A 22133-nucleotide genomic window follows, 5' to 3' on the forward strand; every position below is an offset into this window, starting at 1 on the left:
TGAGATTGGATTGGGCGGTTGGGGGCAAGATGGCGATGTTTATGGGGAACGAGAGGAAAAGAGGAGCTAGGCGAGCAGATGGCTTGACTCTAAATCCAGCTCTGCCATCAAGGTGGGGATGGGTGAAATACTTCGTTAATAAGTAGGTATGACTAGTGGAACTCCGGGAAGTGAGGAATGGAGGAAAGCATTGAAGAGGTGGTGTTGATTGCACTGGGGGGGGGCCTCCACCTCGCGACTCGCCGTACCGTGTATGGTATGGTTCCGACGCGGTCGCGTCACGCGTTGCAGCGCTGCAGATGCCGCCAGCCCGCCAGGGTATATTACCGGTATTGCGGGTTGGGTTGTAAGAATATGACGTACTCTCGGGAAACGCCTTGCTCGCTCTTTCTTATTTTAAAATTCGACCGGGCTGGAGCCGGTCTCTCCTTAGGTGGTCCTTAGTCCTTGCTCCATTCAGTCCCGCGGTTTCGGCAGATCATGGACCCCAGTGATCTCCCTGATGAAATGCTTGACCTTCATCCCCATCCCTTTTTCCCTCATCCACAACCAGATATTAATATCCTCTCTTGCCTTCATTGACTCTTGGCTCGGGCTGATTAGGTGATGTACAATCACGTACTTCGTACTGTACCTGTACCTAGACTAGTCACCTACTACCTCTGCAGTACAGGTCGTCTGCACGGGATAGTATCCAAGGCACATGTAATATGCATCGTACCTACGCAAGTGGCCCTTGGGAGTCCCACTTGCCTGTACATTGCGCGTGGTGCTTGATACGAAGGGATGAAGGGTCGAGGCACGTATCGTCGCCCAACTGGTCATGTCTCAAGAACTAGGTCCACTATCCTATATCCCTTTAAACCTACGGACACATCTGTTACAGCCCAAGCGGTCTTATGTGAAGGATTTTGCACCGGAAACCTACGGGTGATGGCTAATGATGTCCAGAAATATTCTCAAGTTCTATTTACTTCCTGCCAAATCGAAAACACTCTATTTTGAAAAGAAAATCAGGACAGGTAACGTAACGCCTAGAAATGAAGCATTTGGCATAACAAAAAGGCGGAATCTAACGAGGAACGACCACAGGTCTATCAGAGCAAGTCGAAAAGAGAAAATGTAGGACAAAGATTCAAGAACACAGTGTAATCAAGTGCAGCAGGGATAAGTAACCACGACTTCTGAGATCATATAAACAAGGCAGGAGACAATTCATACACCGAATAACAAGGTGATTTCATCATGAAATAATTTTGAGGCTACTTACCCAATCGCATGGACTCCAAAGACATGGAAAGTAAAGGGGGGAAAATGTACAAAGATAAAGATATAAGAAAAAAAAAAGAAAAGAGGCCCGGAGGGTGCGCAGGCAGAGACCGAAAAAAGATGATAAGCGGGAAAGGCTAGAAGAATAGATCAAAGTCTATCGAAGGGGCGAGAAGAACCAGAGGTGGGGGAGGTAGAAGACTTGAAACGAGGTTGAGATGGATCAATCGCATCTAGTCTAGAAAGGTGAACATGCTTGTATGTATTATGTTCAGCGCACGGTCGGCGTCTCTCTCTTCGATCACGCAGGAAATATTGATCTCACTCGCACCTTGAACGAGATCATCCATTAGCTCCTATACCATGCAGGACGTGGTGAAGGGGGTACTTACCTTGAGAGATCATCTCGATATTGACGTTGTTTTCCCCAAGAGTAGTAAACATCCGCCCTGCGACCCCGATCATGTTCTTCATTTGTTTGCCGACCAGACTGAGGATAGCCATCTCAGGGATGATATCAACCGTCCCATATCTTTGCAAATCATGCAAGGCACCCTTGAGGTCGTCATCAATCACCTGATACTCATCCCTGCCAACCCCGTTGAGGAGCGGTATTTCAGAGTGAAGTGCCATGGACACGTGCACTTCACTGGTGGAGATCAGATCGATCGAAAGCCTCCATCGATCAAGAACTGAAAAAATTCCGGCGAAAAATCCATGGGACAGGGAACGCTTGTTGGAATGTACATTGATCACCAAAATTTTATGCTTGATGGTCACGGCAGTCGGGCGCTTCGGTCTTTGCATCAGACTAGGGCTTCTCGTCCGGAACAAACGGGGGTCATGCCCCGGGGCCGTCTTTTCCAGCTCATAGGTCGAGTCGGGAAAGATGACAGTGCCGTTGCCTTTAGGGTTCATGACGTTTTTGATGCGAATCGGGATCTTGGCCCGTATGACCTGCTCCATCGTAAACGGGTGGATGACTTCTGAGCCATAGAATGTCAACTCGGCTGCTTCCGCAGGCGTGATGGCAGACAGAAGACGTGCAGTTGGCACCTTCCGGGGATCGGCGGTGAAGATTCCATCGACTTCCTTCCACACCTGTAATTCTTGGGCATGGATTCCCACGGCTACTAAAGCGGCACAGAGATCTGTGTATCCACGGCCCACCTGGTCGAGAAGACCGCCGGGCACAGTTCCAAAGAACCCGGTGACGACTGGGACTTTCCCCTCGCAGGATCCAATCTTTCTGCTCAGGGCAGCGGCGAGATTGTCGTAGAATCCTTGGTCGAGGCCTTGATTCGAGATGGGAAAGTCGATGACCTCGGCCAAATCCACGTACTGTGAATCCACCCCCCGGTCTTGAAGTAGAGCAGCCATCAATCGACAGCTAAGCTTTTCTCCGGTGCTGATAACCTTGTCTACACAGCGAGCACTTATCTCTCCGAGGGTCTGGGCGGCCTCGAGAACCTTTAGCACCTTTTCGCAGTCACCATTGATCTCGGCAATGAGCTGGGTTTTCAGTTCGGCGGAGTGGATTCGATCCTCGGCTTCTTGGGCATGTTCCTGCCTGACCGCCTCGATAAAAGCAACATAGTGTTGCGATTGAGCATTCTCTGCGTCCCGCGCAGCTCGTAATAATCTGTAGAGTAGCCCATGGGTCAGAGGACGAAGAGTAGAGAACAACAGTTGGAAGTAATGGAATAACCACGAGAGCGGAGATTCAGAGTTATGAACGAGCTATCGGGAGTGGCGCGCGAATTTGCGTGTGCGTGCGTATCGAGGAAGAGGCTTCATCGCGACAGGGATGACTCACCGATTGGTGGTACCTTCAGCTTTTGTCGAACTGCTCCTTGCAGAACATACAACGGCTACTTTATGTTCTGAAAGACTCGGTCTGAATTTGGACAATGAGTATTATCGCGGAGTGAATTATGGGATCATTGCTTACAGGACGACTTGATCAATGATATTAAGAGCGAATTTCCCGACACTGGTACCCCCGAACTTCTGTACAACCCAGTTTCTATTAGATTTGCCCACTGGGGGATTGGAAGTGAACTGCAACTGGTTTTCCATGCTGGTGAATTTTCAGCGACGGAACAAGAGTGTACAGTTGGGGGGTGTGAAAGAAGTCAATCCAATCTTTATAAAGTAATTGATTGCGTTGACTCACGTCGGCGGCGGGACTTTTTTTTTATGTGCACTTGGCGGGGGAATCATTGCGAAAGCGGAGCCGATACAAGAAGCAGGGGTGGCCAAGAGAATTCTGCCCGTTAAGTTTTTGCCGCCGCCTTCTCTATCCGGGTACACGATATCGGAGTTGGGAGGGGCGCCGTGAATTAATCCGCAATTTCAAATACGGAGAGTATCCGTCGCCGATAAGCTACGTAGGCAAGGTACTCCCGGGGTGGGCCTAGAACTGGTAGGTCCTCCGTCCTCCGACTTGCCTACGGTGTCTGCCTAACTACTCTGAGTATAGCGCTATAGGCACTGTACTGTACTGTACCCACCACGGTCTTTAGGTAATCCTCTCCTACCTGGGCATACCCACGTCTAGATTGGTTCCCACGATATAGTTTTTACCTACATGTACATACATATGTATAGATCCCCTGTCCCTGGTCACAGGCACGCTAATAACCAAGAATACAGTGCATGAGACGGAAAGGCTCCCGCGAGCCTGACAATTGTCATGCATTCACAACTCGCTCGAGAGGAGAGCTCAAGAAAGCTTGGGGTATCTTTAGGCCCTTTCCTTGATGGCACTCTTTCGTGACACGCTAAAATCTCTATGTACAGCGTGCAGAATTAGGACCCCATGTTCATGAGAGGCAGATGCCCTTCTGGCTTCGGAAGATGCTGGAGAAGGGGCCAAAAGTGACGCGAACAAGTCAGATCGCGCCCGATGGGACACTCCAGAAACTGGAAACCATTGAAAATGAGGCTACTGATATAATACCCATTCTCGAGCGTCTCTGCAGAGCCGACAACTCGGTGAAACGGGCTTTCCTATGCAGCCCCAAAACTTCTCAGGTTTCTAAGCTGCCGAGAGAAGGCGGATTTTGCGGCTACCGGAACATTCAAATGCTGATCTCATACATACGGCAATCTGATCTCCCGAGTCAGGACCGCTTTTCTGGGCCGCTACCTACTATCCTAGAACTACAAGATATGATTGAACATGCATGGGATATGGGGCTTAATAGCGCGGGGAGAGAAGAGACTGGGGGCATACGTGGCACCAGGAAATTCATTGGCACATCGGAGGTAGGACACCGCCTCCAGATTTTTTGAACTCTGCTTATGATTGATAACGACAGGCACAGGCTCTGTTTCTGAGACTTGGAATCCAGTACGTCCTAGCGTCAGACTTTTCGATCATATGTACTGACAACGGCTAGATGTGAGGCTTGTAGTATTGGAGAAACCCCGCAGCTACGGGCTCATGACGCTTTATTGTCGAATGTTGCAAGCTATTTTCGAGCAGAGAGTTCACGTCGCACCGATGAGAAAGTCCTCACGACATGTCTACCTCCCATCTACTTCCAGCATCAAGGTCTGTCCTCGCACCCTTGTTTCTTCTGACTCCACAGAGAGCAGACTAGCTAACAAGCAATAAAGGTCATTCCATGACCATCGTTGGATTCGAAGTCCGTGACGATGGAAGTGCAAACCTTCTCGTTTTTGATCCGAAACTTCAGGTCCCTTCCGGCATGAAGCGTTCCAGGGGTGTGCACTCCAAATTTCGCAATCCAGTCCATGCCCTGAAGGGATACCGGCGCGGGATAAGTTACTTGCAAAAGTATCGAGTTTTCGAAATACTCAAGTAAGTAGGCTTCGAATTCCGAGTTGAATGTGTTTGACCAATAAAGGTTACCCCCTCCTACAAGCCCTAGCGAAGGGTGACTGCAGCAAGGCTGTTGTAAATATAAATGTTTGCTGTAACAACCTACACCTACGCTCTATGATCTGCCATAGGCAGCTACTACGAAGTAATAAATAAGTGTATTCATGTTCCGACAAGAGACGAATTACCTTGACATAAGTCACATTCGCTTTGAGGTGTGAGGTGTGGCTAACCACTAGATGCCTACCAAATAGATATACTTCCATAGCCCACCGGATTTTCTGGTTCCGGGCCTCCCGCCGTATTCATGCCTCAGGCATCAACAAAGCTTCCCCGCAGCCGCCAAAAAAAAAAAAAAAAAGAATTGGATTGACTGGAAATCTTACCCCTCAATCGTTATCATTCTTTGCTGGCAAACACTGCAGGTTTTGGCTGCTCAGCACTACTGCTGAGGCCAAGATGCGAACAACTCCGAATGTGATCATCACAGGCACCCCTGGCGTAGGGAAAACAGTACATTGTCAGCAATTGGCGCAGGATACAGGCCTGCAGCACCTATCGATAAACCAGATCGCCAAAGAACGGGGCTGCTTCGATACCTATGACTCGGAATTAGAAACATGGGTCGTGGATGAGGACAAAGTATGTTCAATACACATTATGTCGTGTTACCGTCAACCGAACCCGGCTCTTATCATTAACTGTTCTGTCACGGTTATTTTCTGTTACTTACTCCTTGGGACACAGCTTTTGGATGCGATTGAGGATGAGATACTCAAGGGTGGCTACCTGATTGACTGGCATGCGTGTGATTTATTCCCGAAATCTTGGATCGATCTCGTCGTAGTCCTGCGATGCCCTTCCACCTCTGTCCATTACGATCGTCTATCCACAAGGTACGCACCAACAAGACCTCCAGCCCGTCACCCCGGTTTCTATCATACTCGAGCATCATCTTCACCAGCCTGTTCAAGCTTCTATTCTGTTTCGTCCTACTTGGCCCCGCACAACACCTGCCAGAAACCTCCATCCCACCTCTTTTGGCAAGTTCCTAACAAATCTTCGTTTGTAACAGAGCATATAAACAAGAAAAACTGCAGGAGAACCTAGACGCGGAGATCTTCGGTGTTCTCCTCGAGGAGGCTCGGGAGGCTTTCGACGAGGAAGTGGTGGTTGAGCTCAGTAGTGAACAGGATGACGATGTAGAGAACAACTGCGCGAGGATTTCGACCTGGATCGAATCGTGGAAGAAAGATCATTCGGAAACCGAATAGACCGCACGGTCACTCAAGGGAAGTCTTAGGATTGTCCATTGGTCAACCACTGCTGTAGGTTGACCAGAGCTTTATATCTGTGAGAGATTTTGTTCTACTTGTCCGTTAGTGGAAATTCAAGCCATACATCCTGGGCTCTTACCTTCTCCTCCTTCTCCATCTCGGCGTATGTGTGGGTTTCGTATTGGAAGATTGGATCCCAACCTAAATTTTCATATCGTTTAGTAGGGCACGAAAGTCCCTCCAAATCCAAGTAACTAACCAAAGTTCGTGGGCCCTCTGGGCCTTACAATGGTACCCTTCGAATCACAGATTAGCCCACCATCGGGACAACCATCCCAAACAGATGACATAATATAGCATACCTCTGTTCTTCCCTGGAACAAAAGAATCTCGGAGCCGGGCCCAGAGCAGAATGCAAATGTGCACACGGCTTCGGCCGTCCTGTCCTCGAACGAGTCGAGCAACTTATTCAATCCTTCGTGACCTAGTGCATCAAGGAATTGTTTGCTGATTTCGTCGACACCAAGCAGTTAGCATCGGCCGCAAACCGAGTTGAGCAAGGGAGATGATCTAACATGTATGGACCCGGCAGGCCCTTCAGCGCGCGAAACTCAAGAGCCGTGTCCTCCGTCAAGACAGGCCCCCCAACCTAACCCCGCCATCCGATCAGCACGGTGTGCCAAAGGTGCCGACTGAAAGATATGGAGTTGATGCTCACCACCTCTGCTGCACGTCTGCATTTTTCCTTGGCAATTTCTTCAATGGTTCCCTGTATTTCGGGCACATCGACAGCCTGGTTATCAACCTCGACGACACTGCCCAAGATTGCCCTCACTTCCGCCAATTTGTTTTTGTTACCCGTGATGAAATTCAATTTTCGAGGAGCAGAAGCCATGGTGGATAATAGCGTCACGATTTAGTTGACTGGGCCGTCAGGGACTTGATTGGGAGGAGGGGTTGTTGTGAAGGGGTTGTTGGTTGTTGTGTCAAACACCCCGCCGAAGCACTTGCCGAGACCCAGTCACAGGATACTTCGGATATACTATAATGAGGTGGAACAGGATGCTTCTTTGGATGTACAAAGTATTGATTTTACTGACCCCTTTTTCTAATCTACAGTGTATGCGCATACACTGTACTACGTACCTGCCCATTGACCAGTATAAACCACCATGATGACCGTCCACTCCTGCAGCGGCTCCATCTGTAGGGAATGGTCATGATTCCTGGTCCCAACCACCGGGGCACCTATCTACGTCCGTCATTCTAACGTCGGCAACGCCTTAACTCCTTAAGTTGCTGATTGATTTTTGTCTTCGTATCTATGCATCGAGGACGTCAAGATTTCAAACGGGAATCTAATCATAATGATAACGATAAACACAGAAAACGACGGAATGTGTCGCCAAATGATATATGTGCATCCAATTGCAAAACCGGGGCTGTCGATGACAAGGTCTGACTACTCAGCCGTCATACTCCCGTTCTCCGCTATTTCAAGCCTCTCCTGCTGTGCCATTGCCTGAGCGGACACAATTTCAGCAAGTCGTTTAAGTCGCGGTGTTTGGAGCCCTAAGACAGATTAGCAGAAATCCGAATTCCCGCCGTCGGTGAACTTACAGGAAGGAGTGTAAGTCTCCAGAGCTGTGATGACCCGCGGGTCAGCAATTTCATACGGTCCGCTGTCTTCCATATCAACGGGCGTCAATAAAAGGACATCGCTCTTTTCCGTGACACGAGAGGCCACTGCCTTCATGATCTCGCCGTTGATCGGTTGCTCATAATCCGCCACAAGGTACTGGTTCAGAAGTTTTTGGATCTGATTGGGAGAGAGCCTATGGGAGTTTAGCCGAGTCGAACCTGGAATCAGGGCAGTTGAACTTACATCCAACATATATCCTGTATAATTTCAATGTCGTTCAAGGTGGCCTTCTTCAGCTGAAGAAGTTTAGTGGCTTGCTATTCGATCGTCAGTATCAGAGGCTCAGCTCCCGTTCGTTTGCTGACATACCATCAAGTGCTCTAATTGCAGTGTTCCCTCGGGCATATCGTGACTCTTGCACCACTCCTCAATGCGCGTTATGTTGTAATTGATCTGGAGGCCACGTTTCCAAGACAGGAAATTTCTCCGCATGAGAAGATCGTTGAACGCGGTAACCCCAACGAGACGAAGAAGCTCAGTGACGGTTTGAATAATGATTGAATCCTCAAGGTAAAATGCTTTCATTGCCTTGTAGACGTTGTTCAAAAGGCTAAGAAGGTTGTCCATGCTGTAGGCTGGGTTATTGTTAGAGGGAAGAAGCTTTCCTAAGAACCGATTGGTTTCACTGGTGACGAAACCCGGAAGGGATTGGGATTCGATGATGGCCGGAACGATCATCTTGAAGAGCTTTTTCTTCAGGACTTTCATCCAAGTATGATAGATATTGAATTCCAGGCTTTCCAAGTCGTGCTTCACAATTTCCAAAAGACGATCATATTCGTAGTTGTCGGTCTTCTGCGCTTCATACCAATCCTCAGCCAAGAACACAAACGACAGCATTTCATGCACGTTGGAGAGCCAAAACGCCCCAGGGTTGACAGCGTCGTCACCGTCGTGCTGCATGACCTCCTGCTGAATTGACTGCATGACATTGGCCAGGAAGCGCTCGGACTCCTTTACGAAGCCGTTGTTCCACATCTCAGAAGTCACGAGGTTGATGAGATAGGCGGGGAACAGGACCTCCTTCTCGGTTGGTGGTGGGGTCGAAGAAGGGAGTGGGATTTTGAGATTGCGAATCAAACCCATTGTGACCTCCTCGTTGAGTTCATCTTCCTCGGACAGCAGATTCTCAAGTTCAACTTCAACAGAATCCAATCCGGGGGAGAAAGTCGCGTTTGAGATGTTCTGACGAGCGAGTGTGCTTGGGATTGCCATAGACACAGGCCTTGGGTTGTAAGCACCGCTGAACCGATCGGTTTCGATTTTTTCTGCACCAGCACTGCGTCTTTTGGGCTTCGGCTTTTTGGAGGAAACTAGGTTGATCAAACCGCTGGCGGGAGGCTGAATAGACCCGCCGTTCTGCTGTTCTCCATTCAACCCGTTCACGGGCATGGTTCTTTTGGCAAGTTCCAACTGTTCTTCCAGGTCGGCAACCTGCTGGCGAAGAGAAACCTTCTCGCTTTCGGCCTCATTGTTCAGATGCCTGAGCCCTTCTAGTTCCTGGTTTGCAGCAAGAATCGATTCGCGTGACGCCTTCTCTTCCTCTTGAAGACGCTTGATGGTTGCTTGGGCGTCCTGGTGGTTCTGTCGCAATGTGCTCATCTCTTCTTCCATGGCGGTCAAACGGGCCGCAGTAATGCCGGCTTGGTTGGCCTCGGCCTGAAGTTCTCTCGTGCGATTCTCCAAAGCATTGTGACGACTCCTCCAGGATTTGACCTGGGTCTCATAATTCTCCAACTGTGAATTCAACGACCTGTTTTCACGCTTCAAGGATTCAAGATACTGCGTTAGCTCCACCACCTTGTTCTCCAATTTGTACGAAATCTGCTTCAGGTCTCGCGCATCCTCTCGTAGCTTTTTGTATTCCTTTCTGGCTTCCCTGCCCCTCCAAAGGTTCTGAACAATAATAACGTTCCGGCGATACTGTCGCCAAGCGCGCAGCTGCCGCCAAGAACGGAAAGAACGCTGGATGACCTTTGCTGCATTGCCATGGATCGTATCCATGATATTCTGTCGACAAAGGAAACCCTTGGCAACAGACTGGAATAGGACGAAGTTTTCACGGATACGGTTGTAATTTTTCCTATCCTTATGTCCCCGCCACACTCTTTGAATTGTCGTGGCAGCCTTGACCTGGCGCACTTCAGCCGCATGTTGTCTTGCCAGAAAGCCCCTGATGAGCGCCTGCGTGGTGAGAATGGAGGCGCGCGCTTCGAGGTACCGACGTCGGTAATATTTGCACCGGAGATTCTTCTGTATCATTATCGCACATTCATTCAACCTCGACGTGCGCAGGTTCTCGAGAAAGGCGAGCATGCCAGCCCGGAAGAATATCTTGGTCAAACCAAGTTGGTACTTATCTTGTTTCTTGTGGCTTCCGTCCCCAAGAGCCTTCTGTAGAATGGCGTGGCACATTTCTCGTATTTCCGATGTCCATTGTGAAGAGTGACAGAGCATATAGTAACGGATGGCGAATTCCTCGTAAGTCCAGCGAGTGGGATAGCCAGCGGTGCTGATCCGAACCGTCTCAAGGACACCACAAGCCCTCAATTGACTAAGAACCATAGGCCCTTCGAACTTCCAAGATTCCTTTGCCTCGTTCGGTTTGATGCAGCGGATGTAATGCACATCAGTGGAGTTGATCGTATTCATGAGCTCGATCAATGATGATTTGAAAATCCCACCAAGAGTGGGTTTGCGGTTGACGGCCACGCCGATTTTGCGGCCCGGAGCAGCAACAGGTTTGGACGAGATAGAAGCCGAATCCTTTTCGCGGACTGCAGCTGCCGTATCTAAGATTTCCTTCACAAACTCATTCGAAGAATTGCGCAGGATTTCCATGTGCTCGTCTGGGACCGTGTCCCTGTTCTTCTCTATAAAGCCATCGGACTCGTAAGTTACGTCAACCGCATAGTGACAGATGGTGAAAGCAGATTTCCCAAATCGAGGCTTCTTGTAGAATTTTTGCTTATCGGCGGCGAAGTTGTGGTGCAGCTTGGTCACGAACTGCTCGTCAGATCCCATTGGAAGCCGAGACTCCTCGTCCAAAAGAGACAAGATACCCAGCTTTGCTTCAATCAAATCAATGCATGGCTGGTTATCGGAGAAATCAATGAATGTCCAGTCTATTTGCTCCCGCACATATTCTTCTTGCTCAAGCTTGAAAACGTGCTGATTGAACTCCTGTTGAAGTTTCTCGTTGGCGTAGTTGATGCAAAACTGTTCGAACGAGTTCTTAGCGAAATGCTCAAAGCCGTAAATGTCCAGAACTCCGATAAAGGCCTTGAACTGGCTCATAACTTGGTCGGTTGCTAGACCACGGTTGATTTTGTCAACAAGCCAGTCAAAGAGGCTCGAGTAGATGAATTTGGCGACCGAGTCCCGGACAACGGTGGCTTGCTGTTGGGTCAAATTGGAAGTGATTTTTTCACCCCTTGTGATAAGCTGCTTTTTAACAATCCACTTGGCAAATTCGTTGGCATCGATCCCAAATAGATCACAGGCTTTGACAAGACCGGGCTCGGAAGGCGAAAGGGTGGAGTCAGTCCTGGTGGCTGTGATCTTGACATTGCCAAGGTGCAAAAGAGCTGCTAGGATGCGGAAGATCTCAGATTGTGTTTTGTCCGATACACCGATGGTGCTTAGGGATTTTCTGGTCGCATTAAATTCCGTCTTATCATCTACACCGTCAATCGTGGGGGTCCCGCCTTGATTTAGATAGTCAAAATCCTCAACCGAGCCCAGACCCAGTTCTTGCTTTTCATCATCTGTTGCACCAGCTACAAGCTGGTAGAAGACGTGGTAGTTTCGTTCCTTGAGCGGCTGGAATACTAAACGTGACCGTTCCAAGAGATATGTTCTAATTTTGGCACCAATGATGTTGGTTCGGTCGTCGAACATGATCTCGATGTACTTCCCGAATCGTGAGGAGTTGTCGTTGCGCGTGGTTTTGGCGTTTCCGAAAGCCTCCATAACCGGATTGGTGGCCAGTATTTGTTCTTCTGTCTCACTGATTGCTTCTGCTCTGCTCGTGGTGTACTTGCCTGGTTGATCCGAGGACTCGCGGGTTGCGAAATACCGCATGATGTATTTGGCGCTGACCGTCTTCCCCGCACCCGATTCTCCGGAGACAACGATTGTCTGGTTCTTCCCATCTCGTAACATGTCACTGCATAGGGTCCCCGTAAGCAATACTGCATGGCGGAGAGGAGTTGTCGGTTCTTACGCAAATGCTTCTTCGGCGATGGCGAACAAATGAGGCGCTTGTGACGCACGATGCTTCCCCGCGTATACTTGTACCATCTGGGGCACATAGAGCGAGTCAACTCGGGCAAACGGATTTGTCGCGATGAGAACGATTCCACTGTATGTATATATTTCCTTCTGCGCGTAACGAAGCTTTATTGCCTGCAAAACTTGGGGATTGTTAGTCTGTGCGCACATGCAAATATCCAAAGCTAGACAAACCAGCTGGCTCGTTTAAATGAGAAAGATTCGTGAGATCCTCGCTAGCTTCTAGCATGGCAGGGTTCATCAAGGGAGGTAAGCGTGAGTTGTTATCCAACTGCAACTCTTCCTGCGTGGTCTCCAAAGTTTTTGACTGTTTGCCCCGTAGGTTAATCACCATGCAACAACACGGACGACGGCTCGACTGACCTCCCCATTTTCCATCAAAAATACAAGTTGAACCTTGTCCCCATCAACCGACTTCTCCTTCACTTCGGAAGCGATCCATCCCTCAGTCGGGTCGGGCTGCCAGGCCCTTGTGCCGACTTCGTAGTTGTGTGCCATCAAGACGACGCTTCTTGACAAAGGACTGAGCACTCCAGGTTCAAACGAGGGCGGAGCAAGAACTCAATGCGGGCTGGACAAGCTGGGCAAAGATCGGGATGAAGCATCTAGTAGAAGGAGGAACAAGGACAGCCAGTTGATGTAGAAAGGTCGGAAACACGCAAGCCACGTTTGTGACAGCCCAGGCCGAGTTTAACGCTGAAATATGAGAAGAGAAGGGTTTCCACTATGCTCACTATTGAAGGAGTTATTGAACTAAATGGCTGCTAACAGCTGGCCGTTAGCGAGCCACAACCCCTGAGGATTGGGGAGCCGCGCCACTTGTCGGAACAATCTCCACAGCTGCCACCGCCAAGAATCAAGACATGTTGGCCTTGGTCACTTGTCGGGCGCTACTAATCATGTCGACGCATCTGCATGTTGGGGAGTTTTCCCATACGCTTGTTTTACCAGTACGGGCATCGGCCTTATCAAAAACACCTGATCTGGTCATAAGAGTTCCGCTTCGATGCAATAAGATGGTTGACGACTTTATTATCTTGGTTCAAAAAGAATTTTAGGGGAAGACAGGTTCGCCTGAAGGAGCGGTGAGATGAGTCCTCCCCAACTCCTCGCCCCAAAGCAGTGTTCATGGTCGCTTACTCTGTACAAAATTACCAATTCTTATTCGTATGCTTTTTTTTTGTTTTGTTTTAATACCATGTACTGTCTCTCCTCGGATCTTTCTGAGCCAAAGGGAACTTGTCTGATAAAAATTCAGAGTATTTAGAAAAGAAAGCGTACTCCTCGCGCCGCCAGTATTTTAGTATGGTGCAATGAACAAACAGAGACTGAGACAAGCAAAAGATGGAACCGCATGGTTGGAAAAAGAACATGAAACAAGAGAGAAAGAACAGAAGTAAAAGAAACGGAAAGGGCAGCGAAGAAAATGGGACCTCCGAAAGCGCAAAAGCAGTTTACTCTGGGACGCCCATAATGAGCATAGATATCCATTACATATCCCCCAAAGTGAAAGGCGCGACAACGTGCACAGGTTTTACACTCTGGAATACGGATATGGATGAACTTAGATTAGTGATGAGTAAAAGTTTGCACGGCACTGATGTAGGTTGAAGCAATCTGGTAAAGCAAATTTTCATGAAGGCGAACGGGCGTAAAATGGGACCAAATATATGTGGGGAGAGAAGAGGAAAAAGAAAGGAAAAAGCAATGGTGGACAGGGAATGGGAACCGACGAAAGAGGAACGGAAAACACCATCCATCTTGAGCTAGGCCCGAGGAAAGTATCGTAGACTAATTATCTGCTCCATTTGCCTGTAAGATAAAGCTTCGAGACGTTCAGCTTTGTTTGCATTCGGCCGCCTCTTTCTTGGGCTTGGAAGTACCGTCCTGGTCCCCATTAGTACTTGCATAGATGGAGGTTGACGGGGAAATATATGAACATACCTCTTCGTCGGAGTCATCATCCATATCCCGGTCCGATTTTCTATCATCCTCATCTTCGTCCTCTTCGTCCTCCTCATCTTCATCGTCCTCATCTTCGAACTCATCCGGATCCATATCGTCACCCAGTTCCTCGAACTGGAGTGCCTCGCCTGTAAACCAATCAATGGCACGGGGGATGAGTTTCTCTTTGATATCTTCGCCAAGCTGGTAGTCGAGTTCAAGACGCTCCTCAATGTCGGTGGTGACGGTATCATCATCATCTGTGGGGGGCTGCGGAGGAGAAAAGAAGTTGAAGAAGGACTCGGTGGGGACGGTAATCTTCACGACGCGAGTCTGCTTGGTGTCTGGGAGCGAGTAAGAAAAACCGACCCGAAGCGTGGGGGAAACGGGTTTAAACTCACTCTTATTTCTCTGCTTCTTGCTTTCCACACGTACGGTGAGATCTTGGTCGGGCTTCCAATCAATCTTAGTGCCCTCGGCATGGTCGTAGATAAAATCACCACCGTATCCATTCTCTTCCTTGTAATAGTAGGTCTTGGAGATGGTTTTGTTGCTGAAGAAAGCATTCTCCGAAAACTCGAAAATGAGACGGAAACCTGGGCGATCGAGATATTCCATTCTGATGTCGGTGAGATGCTTCAGGGCTTCTTCATCCCGTTCAGTGATCATTTCCGCGAGAGAAATTTGGTTTTTCATGGCAGAGAGCCAGAATTCTGGGATTCCAGTTGCTTGGGATTCTTTGTCATCCTCCTTCTTCGACTCATCTTCACCCTTGACATCCGCATCCTCCTCCTCGTCATCTCCTTTACCCGCTTCAACTTCAGGGTCGGTGGGCTCCGCAGCGCCATTGATTATTGTAGCACGTCTCTGGTACAGAGGAGTGAACTTCGCGAAGTACTTCTTTTCAAGCTCTAATACTTCCTCCTGGAACTGGGCTTCAAGTTTGGCGTGGTCTTTCTGAATGCCCTTCAGACCGGCGACGCGGCGGCGCACAGGTGCTGGTAAAGATTCAATGTAGCCCGATGAGCGGCCAACAAGCGATCCCAGTTTCCCTTGGATCATAGAAACAAGCCCAGGGTTCCTGGCAAACAGAGAAGCGGCAGCGGCATGATCAAGGGATTCTGGTCATGAAGTTAGGTATAGGCAGCGCGAACGGGGGGGGAAGGGGAAGAAGGGCTGTTGGTATACCTTCTTTTATGCTGGCGACTCCGGGTTGTTGGGCGTGAGACGAGATAGGGGCATTGTTAGCCGGAGTGTTTTGCGGCGTCCTGGCATTCAGAAACGGGCGTCAGCGATATGATGCTACGCGGTAGCAGACTGAACATGGAACTTAGGTCGAGGATGGAACAGAAACTTACGGAGCAACCGGGAAATCTGCTTTTTTATTTCTAATGGGTTCAGACATTTTGAGGGTCCTTGTTTGGTCAGAAGAGGGGTCGGAGATAGTGTAGAAAGAGGTTGGCTGAGGGGTTGTCGCGGAGGCGAAAGATCAAGGGTTGAGGAAGAATTTGATACGCTTGGTAGTTTTGGGAGGTCTGGAATACTGGCTTGGTGGGATCCTTAGCGCCCTTGGGCCGAGGGGCTTGGCGGGACGAGGATGCTGGCTGTTGAGAACCTTCAGGCTGCTCCCAACAATTACTGCGACAACTCCGTCTCTCCCTCCTTGCCATTAGATGGCCCCTGCAATCGGGTTCTGGAGAGGCTCTGCATGCTCTGAAACAGTACACACTAAGCATCGAGATGTCGATTGCCAATTCTCCATCATATCGTGGAAATTTAATTGGGGTACGATACGGAACTCTCACTACCAATAGATACATACTTTGTGTATGTATAGGCACTTCGGACTACCTAGTACCTACCTACATTTACCTTACCTTACCTTACCTTACCTACCAGGTACCCATGATATCTGTGTACTGTACAGTACCATGGCAAACCTAGGTATGAGTGTGTACTGTCGGCAGGTGCACATCTTGACTATACAAATAGGTAACTACCTTGATTAGTTGTGTACCTAGGTATTAGGTAGTCCTAATACCTAGGTACTCTACTTGTTGATAACAGGAAAAGTACATACCTAGGGGAGGCACCAGGTACCTTGGGGGTCTATGGATACCTACACATCCTGTAATCTAAACTCTGCAACTACTTACCTAGGTAGGTAGGTATCCGTAGGTACCTATACCTTACTAGGTAACATGGGAAAGGACCTAGAGCCCTGGGGTGAGGGTAATCGAGTATTATAGGTACGCAAGTACAATATACCTATCGGGAAATACCCGTGGACGCTGAATTTAGGTAAGGTAGTTTCTTGCGGTGTATTGACCCTTTTCCAAAGTCTCAGTACAACCAATACATTAAGTACGGGGAGTAGGTATGTATGCATGTATACATCCATGGATATATACCTACGGAGTAAAACGGCTGCGTCGAGTCGCAGCCGGTTGACGTATATAGGTATATTTAGTTCAAACAGCAGTTCATAAGGTACCCCTCTGAGACGAATTGATCTCCAAGTCGAAATCTCAATGTTATACTGCATGGCTGATGCCCAGGTCCTCTGGATCTTTGAGATACCCAGCAGCAGCAGCTTATCAGTCACGTGTAGATAACATTGGAACTTCCATCATCGAGCTTCGCTACTGACCCGCATCATTCGAACACCTTCCTGGAGACCTGCATATGAATGATATCTATGGGCAAAGTTGAGCCGGTGCTCATATTATACAGGTCAGAACTCTAGAGCAATCTCTGCACCTACCGTGTACAGTCTCACCCAGCATGTTTCTGGTTGTGTGATCCTCTTATCTCATAGCCACTGGTGAGCATCCACAGTATTCCTGTCGGCTCACGGCCGACATTTGCGCTATGGATCATTCTACACATCCAAACCGGCCACTCCAGTCGCCCGTTGCCGGACCTGGCGGTCGACGCGACTCTATGAGAAGCAGGTGATTCCAACCCACCCAATTGATGCTCGGGGCTGCTGCCTGACAATCATACAGCTATAGCATTGTGTCAGATGTAGAGATGGCTCGTAATGAGGTGCGTTTCTTCATAAGAACTAAACGTCCATTCGTCTATGATCAACGCATGACTGGATTTTCAACAGGTTTTCGATGGTCCCATCTCTGAGAGTATCCCATCCAGTATCGCATCCTTCTCTTACCGTCGCAACCGGAACAACTCTACTGCTAGCTTTACCTATTTCCATGAAAACGATTCTTTCACCGAATGGCCAAACGAGGATGCCTTGGACATTGGAAGTGACAACGATGAAGAATTTCGAGATGGCGCTTACCCAGCAAGCATGTCTGTGCGGTCGTCGTTTGCCTCGAAAAGACCATCTACTTCGCGGCCCTCTATCGAAGACCCTCTTCTGCCGCAGCGGCCCTCATCAGTCAACTCCTATAGTTGTGGCCGAAAACCAGACAACAGGCATAGCCAGAAAGTTTACATCGAATCAGAGGACCTGACAATTGTTATTGCTGGGTTTTCAACAGCGCTGACCGGCCTAGCGCTGTACTATACACTGTGTGTATTTACACTTGGAGCAGCTTACTTATTGTTTAGATGGTTTCCTAGATGGCGTGCTCGAGTGATAGGAAGACCCATGCCTCTTCGGTCCTGCCAATGGGTGGCAATAGAGGTATGCCTTTTCTTAAATTCTTTCCCGTCTGCATGCCTAAAGGATCTTTCTTTGGCTCCGACTAATGTCTATCCAGGATCAATGGAATCAATTCAATGTGTACGAAGTACACTGCCAAGCATACGGACGCCCGCTTTCCACTATCTTTGCAGAACCCAGCTGTCAGCCGTATGACGAGGAGAATGACCCTACAGTTTCGTCCTTGCGTTGCATTGATTATAGGTATCTGCGTTTTTTCTACCATCAAATCGAGGACAGGTTCTGTTTAATTAGTGGCTGGAAAGATCCTTTGTGGACGAACGCGAAAATGATGCGAATGGGACTCGATGCCGACGACCGTGATAGTCGAGAGCAGGTCTTTGGCAAGAACCTCATTGACATTCATCAAAAGTCGGCATTCGAGCTCCTTCTGGATGAAGTCGGTCTTCTTTTCCTTCTTCCTTCTTGGAATAAAGTCTTACCTCTCTAGGCCTTTCATCCATTCTATATCTTTCAAGTCGCAAGCCTTGTGTTATGGTCACTAGACCAGTACTATTATTATGCTGCCTGCATATTCACAATATCATTTTTCAGCATAGGAGCCACTGTTATCGAAACGAAATCGGTATGTCATAGCTATGCCCGGCATAGGAACAGATGTACTAATTTCTCAGACAATGAGTCGACTAAGGAGCATTTCCCTCTTTGAATGTGATATTCGCGTGCTTAGGAACAGTTTCTGTATGTAGCCAAATTCCTTAGCTTCTTATGGTTTTGCGGACACGATTTGCTGACACACTGCACCACCAGGGAGATCCGTGCCATCTCGTGAACTAGTGCCAGGAGATGTATTTGAGTTTTCGGACCCTTCTCTGAACCAAGTCCCCTGCGATTGTATTCTACTATCTGGAGATTGCATTGTCAATGAAAGCATGCTTACAGGTGAGTTTAAAAAAGCTTGCATACGTTATAGTGATGGGTCTAAAAAGCGCAACTAGGTGAATCGGTTCCGATATCGAAGACCCCATTGACCGATGACGCGCTCAGTTATCTTGATTTAAATGCATCGTCTGTTCATCCGAATATTGCAAAGCACTTCCTTTTCAGTGGGACGAGGGTGATTCGAACAAGACGCCCTCAGAATGTTGATGACGATGAAGCGATCGCTTTGGCCATTGTTGTGAGAACAGGGTTCCTTACTACAAAAGGCGCTCTTGTTCGTTCAATGCTTTTCCCCAAACCCTCCGGGTTCAAATTCTATCGTGATTCTTTCCGCTACATCTCTGTGATGGGCGTTGTCGCCCTCTTGGGATTCGTGGCCTCGTTTGTTAACTTCGTTCGGCTAGGTGTAAGTTCTTTCCCGGTTAATCGGAATGCACATGCTAACGCCATAATCCACCTAGCTTTCCTGGCATCTGATAATCGTCAGAGCGCTTGATTTGATTACAATTGTTGTTCCACCAGCTTTACCAGCTACCTTGACGATCGGCATTAATTTTGCACTATCCCGGTTGAAAAACCACAAGATCTTCTGCATTAGCCCTCAAAGGTGAGCTGAATTAATTTAACGCAATAGTGCGAACTGACTCAGGTAAATAGAGTCAACGTTGGGGGCAAATTGGATGTTGTGTGTTTTGACAAAACGGGGACCCTGACAGAGGATGGCCTAGATGTTCTTGGAGTACGAACTGTGAATCATGAGATGAGGTTGGTAGACCTATGTGCCAAACATGACATGGATGCTAACAGGGCAAAAGGTTGACCGATCTTTTGTCTGACATGTCATTCTTGCCATCGAGTATCGAAGGCGGCAATCTCGACAATCGCACCAAAATCTCTTACATTATGGCTACGTGCCACTCACTAAAAACCATTGATGATGAGCTTCTTGGGGACCCTCTAGACGTAAAGATGTTTGAGTTTACGGGGTGGTCCTATCAAGAAGGCGGTGGTCAAGTTTCTGAGCAGCCAAGTTCTAATTTTGAGGCTGTAATTCAGGCTATCGCGAAGCCACCAAACTCTGCGGCTCAGTTCCGTGATCATAGAGGGACGCGTTCAAGCGTATGTGTTGTTCCCCAGCTATTCTCAATAAGGCGCCACATGTTGATACTCACGTCCATCGCAGACATCAATCGAACTTGGCGTTCTCCGTAATTTTGAGTTCGTTTCGGAGCTTCGTCGTTCGAGTGTGGTTGTAAGGCAATTTGGAGACGGGGGTGCTAGCGTCTTTGTCAAGGGCGCGCCGGAGAGTGTAAAGGCCATATGCCGCCCGGAAACTTGTGGGTATACGGTCATTTGCGCACTCGAAGCCTGGCTAACCAACCATTTTCTAGTACCCCATGACTTCGAGGATCTCCTAAATCAGTATACTCACCAGGGTTACCGCGTCATAGCCTGCGCGGCTAAATATGAACCAAGGCTCAGCTGGATGAAAGTCCAGAAATTGACTCGTGCGGAGGCTGAAAGCAATCTAGAGTTCATCGGACTAATCATATTTGAAAACAAATTAAAACCGAAGACTTCTGAAACAATCAGGGAGCTGAGCCAAGCAGGGATACGGAACATTATGTGTACGGGTGATAACATCCTTACTGCAGTCAGCGTCGCTCGTGAATGTGGTTTAATCAGCGCCGACAAGCCATGTTTCATCCCACATTTTGTGGAGGGTTTGTGTTTGTAACGTTCGCTACACAGAGGATTTTCAACTAACTATGTATCAGGTTATCCGGATGATCCCAAGATATCTCTGCATTGGGAGAGCGTCGATGATCCTTGCTTGAAACTTGACCCAAGCACTCTAATGGTATGCCTTCCTTCTTGGTTAACCGGCGTCTTGTGCAAGACTCAGCTAACCTTCCACAGCCGAACTCCACAGGTATTGACTTGTCCGTACCTACAAACGTCCATTATCTTCATGGATACTCCCTTGCTGTCAGTGGAGATGTTTTCCGATGGATCGTGGATTATGGTGACGAGATCATCCTCAAACGGGTGAGTGCTACAAATCCTCAACCGAGATTGGGACAATACTTCTTAAAGCACCTTTCTCGCATTAGCAGTGCCTAACTTACATTTGCTTTCCTAGATGCTTGTACTCGGGGGCGTCTTTGCTAGAATGTCTCCAGATGAGAAACATGAGCTTGTCGAAAAACTTCAGTCTCTTGACTATTGTTGCGGATTCTGCGGTGACGGAGCGAACGACTGTGGTGCATTAAAGGCCGCTGATGTTGGAATATCCTTATCTGATGCAGAAGCTTCCGTTGCTGCTCCATTCACAAGCCGGCAGTTTGATGTTTCGTGTGTTCCAACAGTCATCAGGTACACCCTTACCAACTCATGAGGTTCCTGTTTTCTTGCTAAATAATGGTTTAGGGAGGGTCGAGCAGCTCTGGTCACCAGCTTTTGTTGTTTCAAGTACATGAGTTTATACTCAGCGATTCAATTCGCGTCTGTCAGCTTTCTATACACCTCGGGTTCAAACCTTGGTGACTTCCAGGTAAATGGCGTCATCTACTCTCCCCCAAACCGTGTCCTCCTTTAACAGCCCGCTAGTTCCTATTCATTGACCTGGCTCTCATCCTTCCGATAGCAATATTCAGTAAGCAAAACTACCCGGCCTTTTCGGCCTCTTAACTTCCGTCACAACGCTTTGACTAACTGGCTTCGACAGTGGGCTGGACCGGCCCTTACCCTGTGCTTTCTCGGAAAAGGCCAACTGCTGATCTGGTGTCGCGGAAGGTTTTAACGCCTCTTTTGGGGCAAATATTGATTTGTGTCTTAACGCAGCTTATAGCCTATAAAACGGTCCAGTCACAGCCATGGTACGTTAGGGGTGTATACAACGAGCTGCTACTTGGCTTGCTGACGTTGGAATTAGGTTCAAACCTCCCCTGATAGACCTGGAGAACAGTAACATCGAGAATTCTGAAAACACTGCACTGTTTTTGATTTCCACGTTTCAGTACACGCTGGCAAGTGTTGTTCTCAGCGTCGGACCACCTTTTCGGATGCCAATGAAATCCAATAGTGAGTCTATACTTCGATATCACCCTTTCTTTTTACTTCGTTTCTGGCACCTAACAAGTCATAGGGCCCTTCGTGTGCGTCATAGCTGTGGACTTGATTGTATCATGCTACATGCTGTTCAAGCCATCCGAGTGGGTAACA

At 48.4% G+C, this 22133-nt stretch overlaps 6 protein-coding genes across 7 annotated transcripts; 2 read left to right on the plus strand and 4 right to left on the minus strand.

The window, feature by feature from the left end:
- Positions 1-1502: 1502 nt before the first annotated feature.
- Positions 1503-3348, minus strand: LDX57_012354 (aspartate kinase; the record flags this gene model as incomplete). The annotated part of the gene is made up of 4 exons (XM_046094093.1): positions 1503-1600; positions 1662-2911; positions 3086-3166; positions 3221-3348. The coding sequence occupies 4 exons, from the start codon at positions 3346-3348 to the stop codon at positions 1503-1505; spliced, it is 1557 nt and encodes a 518-aa protein (XP_045950072.1).
- A 616-nt stretch (positions 3349-3964) lies between these two features.
- On the plus strand, positions 3965-5277 carry LDX57_012355 (C78 family peptidase; the record flags this gene model as incomplete). Its single annotated transcript, XM_046094094.1, has 6 exons — positions 3965-4009; positions 4072-4539; positions 4593-4624; positions 4674-4828; positions 4894-5098; positions 5163-5277. 6 exons carry the CDS (start codon positions 3965-3967, stop codon positions 5176-5178), a joined length of 921 nt encoding a protein of 306 aa, XP_045950073.1. The 3' UTR covers positions 5179-5277.
- A 301-nt stretch (positions 5278-5578) lies between these two features.
- Positions 5579-6393, plus strand: FAP7 (nucleoside triphosphates FAP7; the record flags this gene model as incomplete). Its single annotated transcript, XM_046094095.1, has 3 exons — positions 5579-5761; positions 5867-6015; positions 6195-6393. The coding sequence occupies 3 exons, from the start codon at positions 5579-5581 to the stop codon at positions 6391-6393; spliced, it is 531 nt and encodes a 176-aa protein (XP_045950074.1).
- Positions 6394-6418: 25 nt separating this feature from the next.
- Positions 6419-7291, minus strand: HAM1 (non-canonical purine NTP pyrophosphatase; the record flags this gene model as incomplete). The annotated part of the gene is made up of 6 exons (XM_046094096.1): positions 6419-6487; positions 6536-6597; positions 6656-6692; positions 6759-6903; positions 6972-7045; positions 7115-7291. The coding sequence occupies 6 exons, from the start codon at positions 7289-7291 to the stop codon at positions 6419-6421; spliced, it is 564 nt and encodes a 187-aa protein (XP_045950075.1).
- A 341-nt stretch (positions 7292-7632) lies between these two features.
- Positions 7633-13178, minus strand: MYO2. 2 transcript variants are annotated; one of them, XM_046094097.1, is made up of 7 exons: positions 12755-13178; positions 12566-12698; positions 12324-12513; positions 8408-12266; positions 8282-8355; positions 8017-8231; positions 7633-7968 (listed from the first exon to the last, which is right to left on the minus strand). In XM_046094097.1, exons 1-7 carry the CDS (start codon positions 12887-12889, stop codon positions 7859-7861), a joined length of 4716 nt encoding a protein of 1571 aa, XP_045950076.1. In that variant the 5' UTR covers positions 12890-13178; the 3' UTR covers positions 7633-7858. The 2 variants fall into 2 exon arrangements, with proteins under 2 accessions (XP_045950076.1, XP_045950077.1); XM_046094098.1 differs by having other exon boundaries at positions 12566-13178.
- Positions 13179-13205: 27 nt separating this feature from the next.
- nap1 (histone chaperone NAP1) lies at positions 13206-15903 on the minus strand. The gene is made up of 5 exons (XM_046094099.1): positions 15694-15903; positions 15524-15603; positions 14737-15456; positions 14336-14679; positions 13206-14278 (listed from the first exon to the last, which is right to left on the minus strand). The coding sequence occupies exons 1-5, from the start codon at positions 15738-15740 to the stop codon at positions 14228-14230; spliced, it is 1242 nt and encodes a 413-aa protein (XP_045950078.1). The 5' UTR covers positions 15741-15903; the 3' UTR covers positions 13206-14227.
- Between the last annotated feature and the right edge of the window lie 6230 nt (positions 15904-22133).

This window comes from Aspergillus melleus (assembly GCF_016097325.1).
Source record: "Aspergillus melleus strain CBS 546.65 chromosome Unknown contig8, whole genome shotgun sequence".
Classification (NCBI taxonomy): Eukaryota; Fungi; Ascomycota; class Eurotiomycetes; order Eurotiales; family Aspergillaceae; genus Aspergillus; species Aspergillus melleus.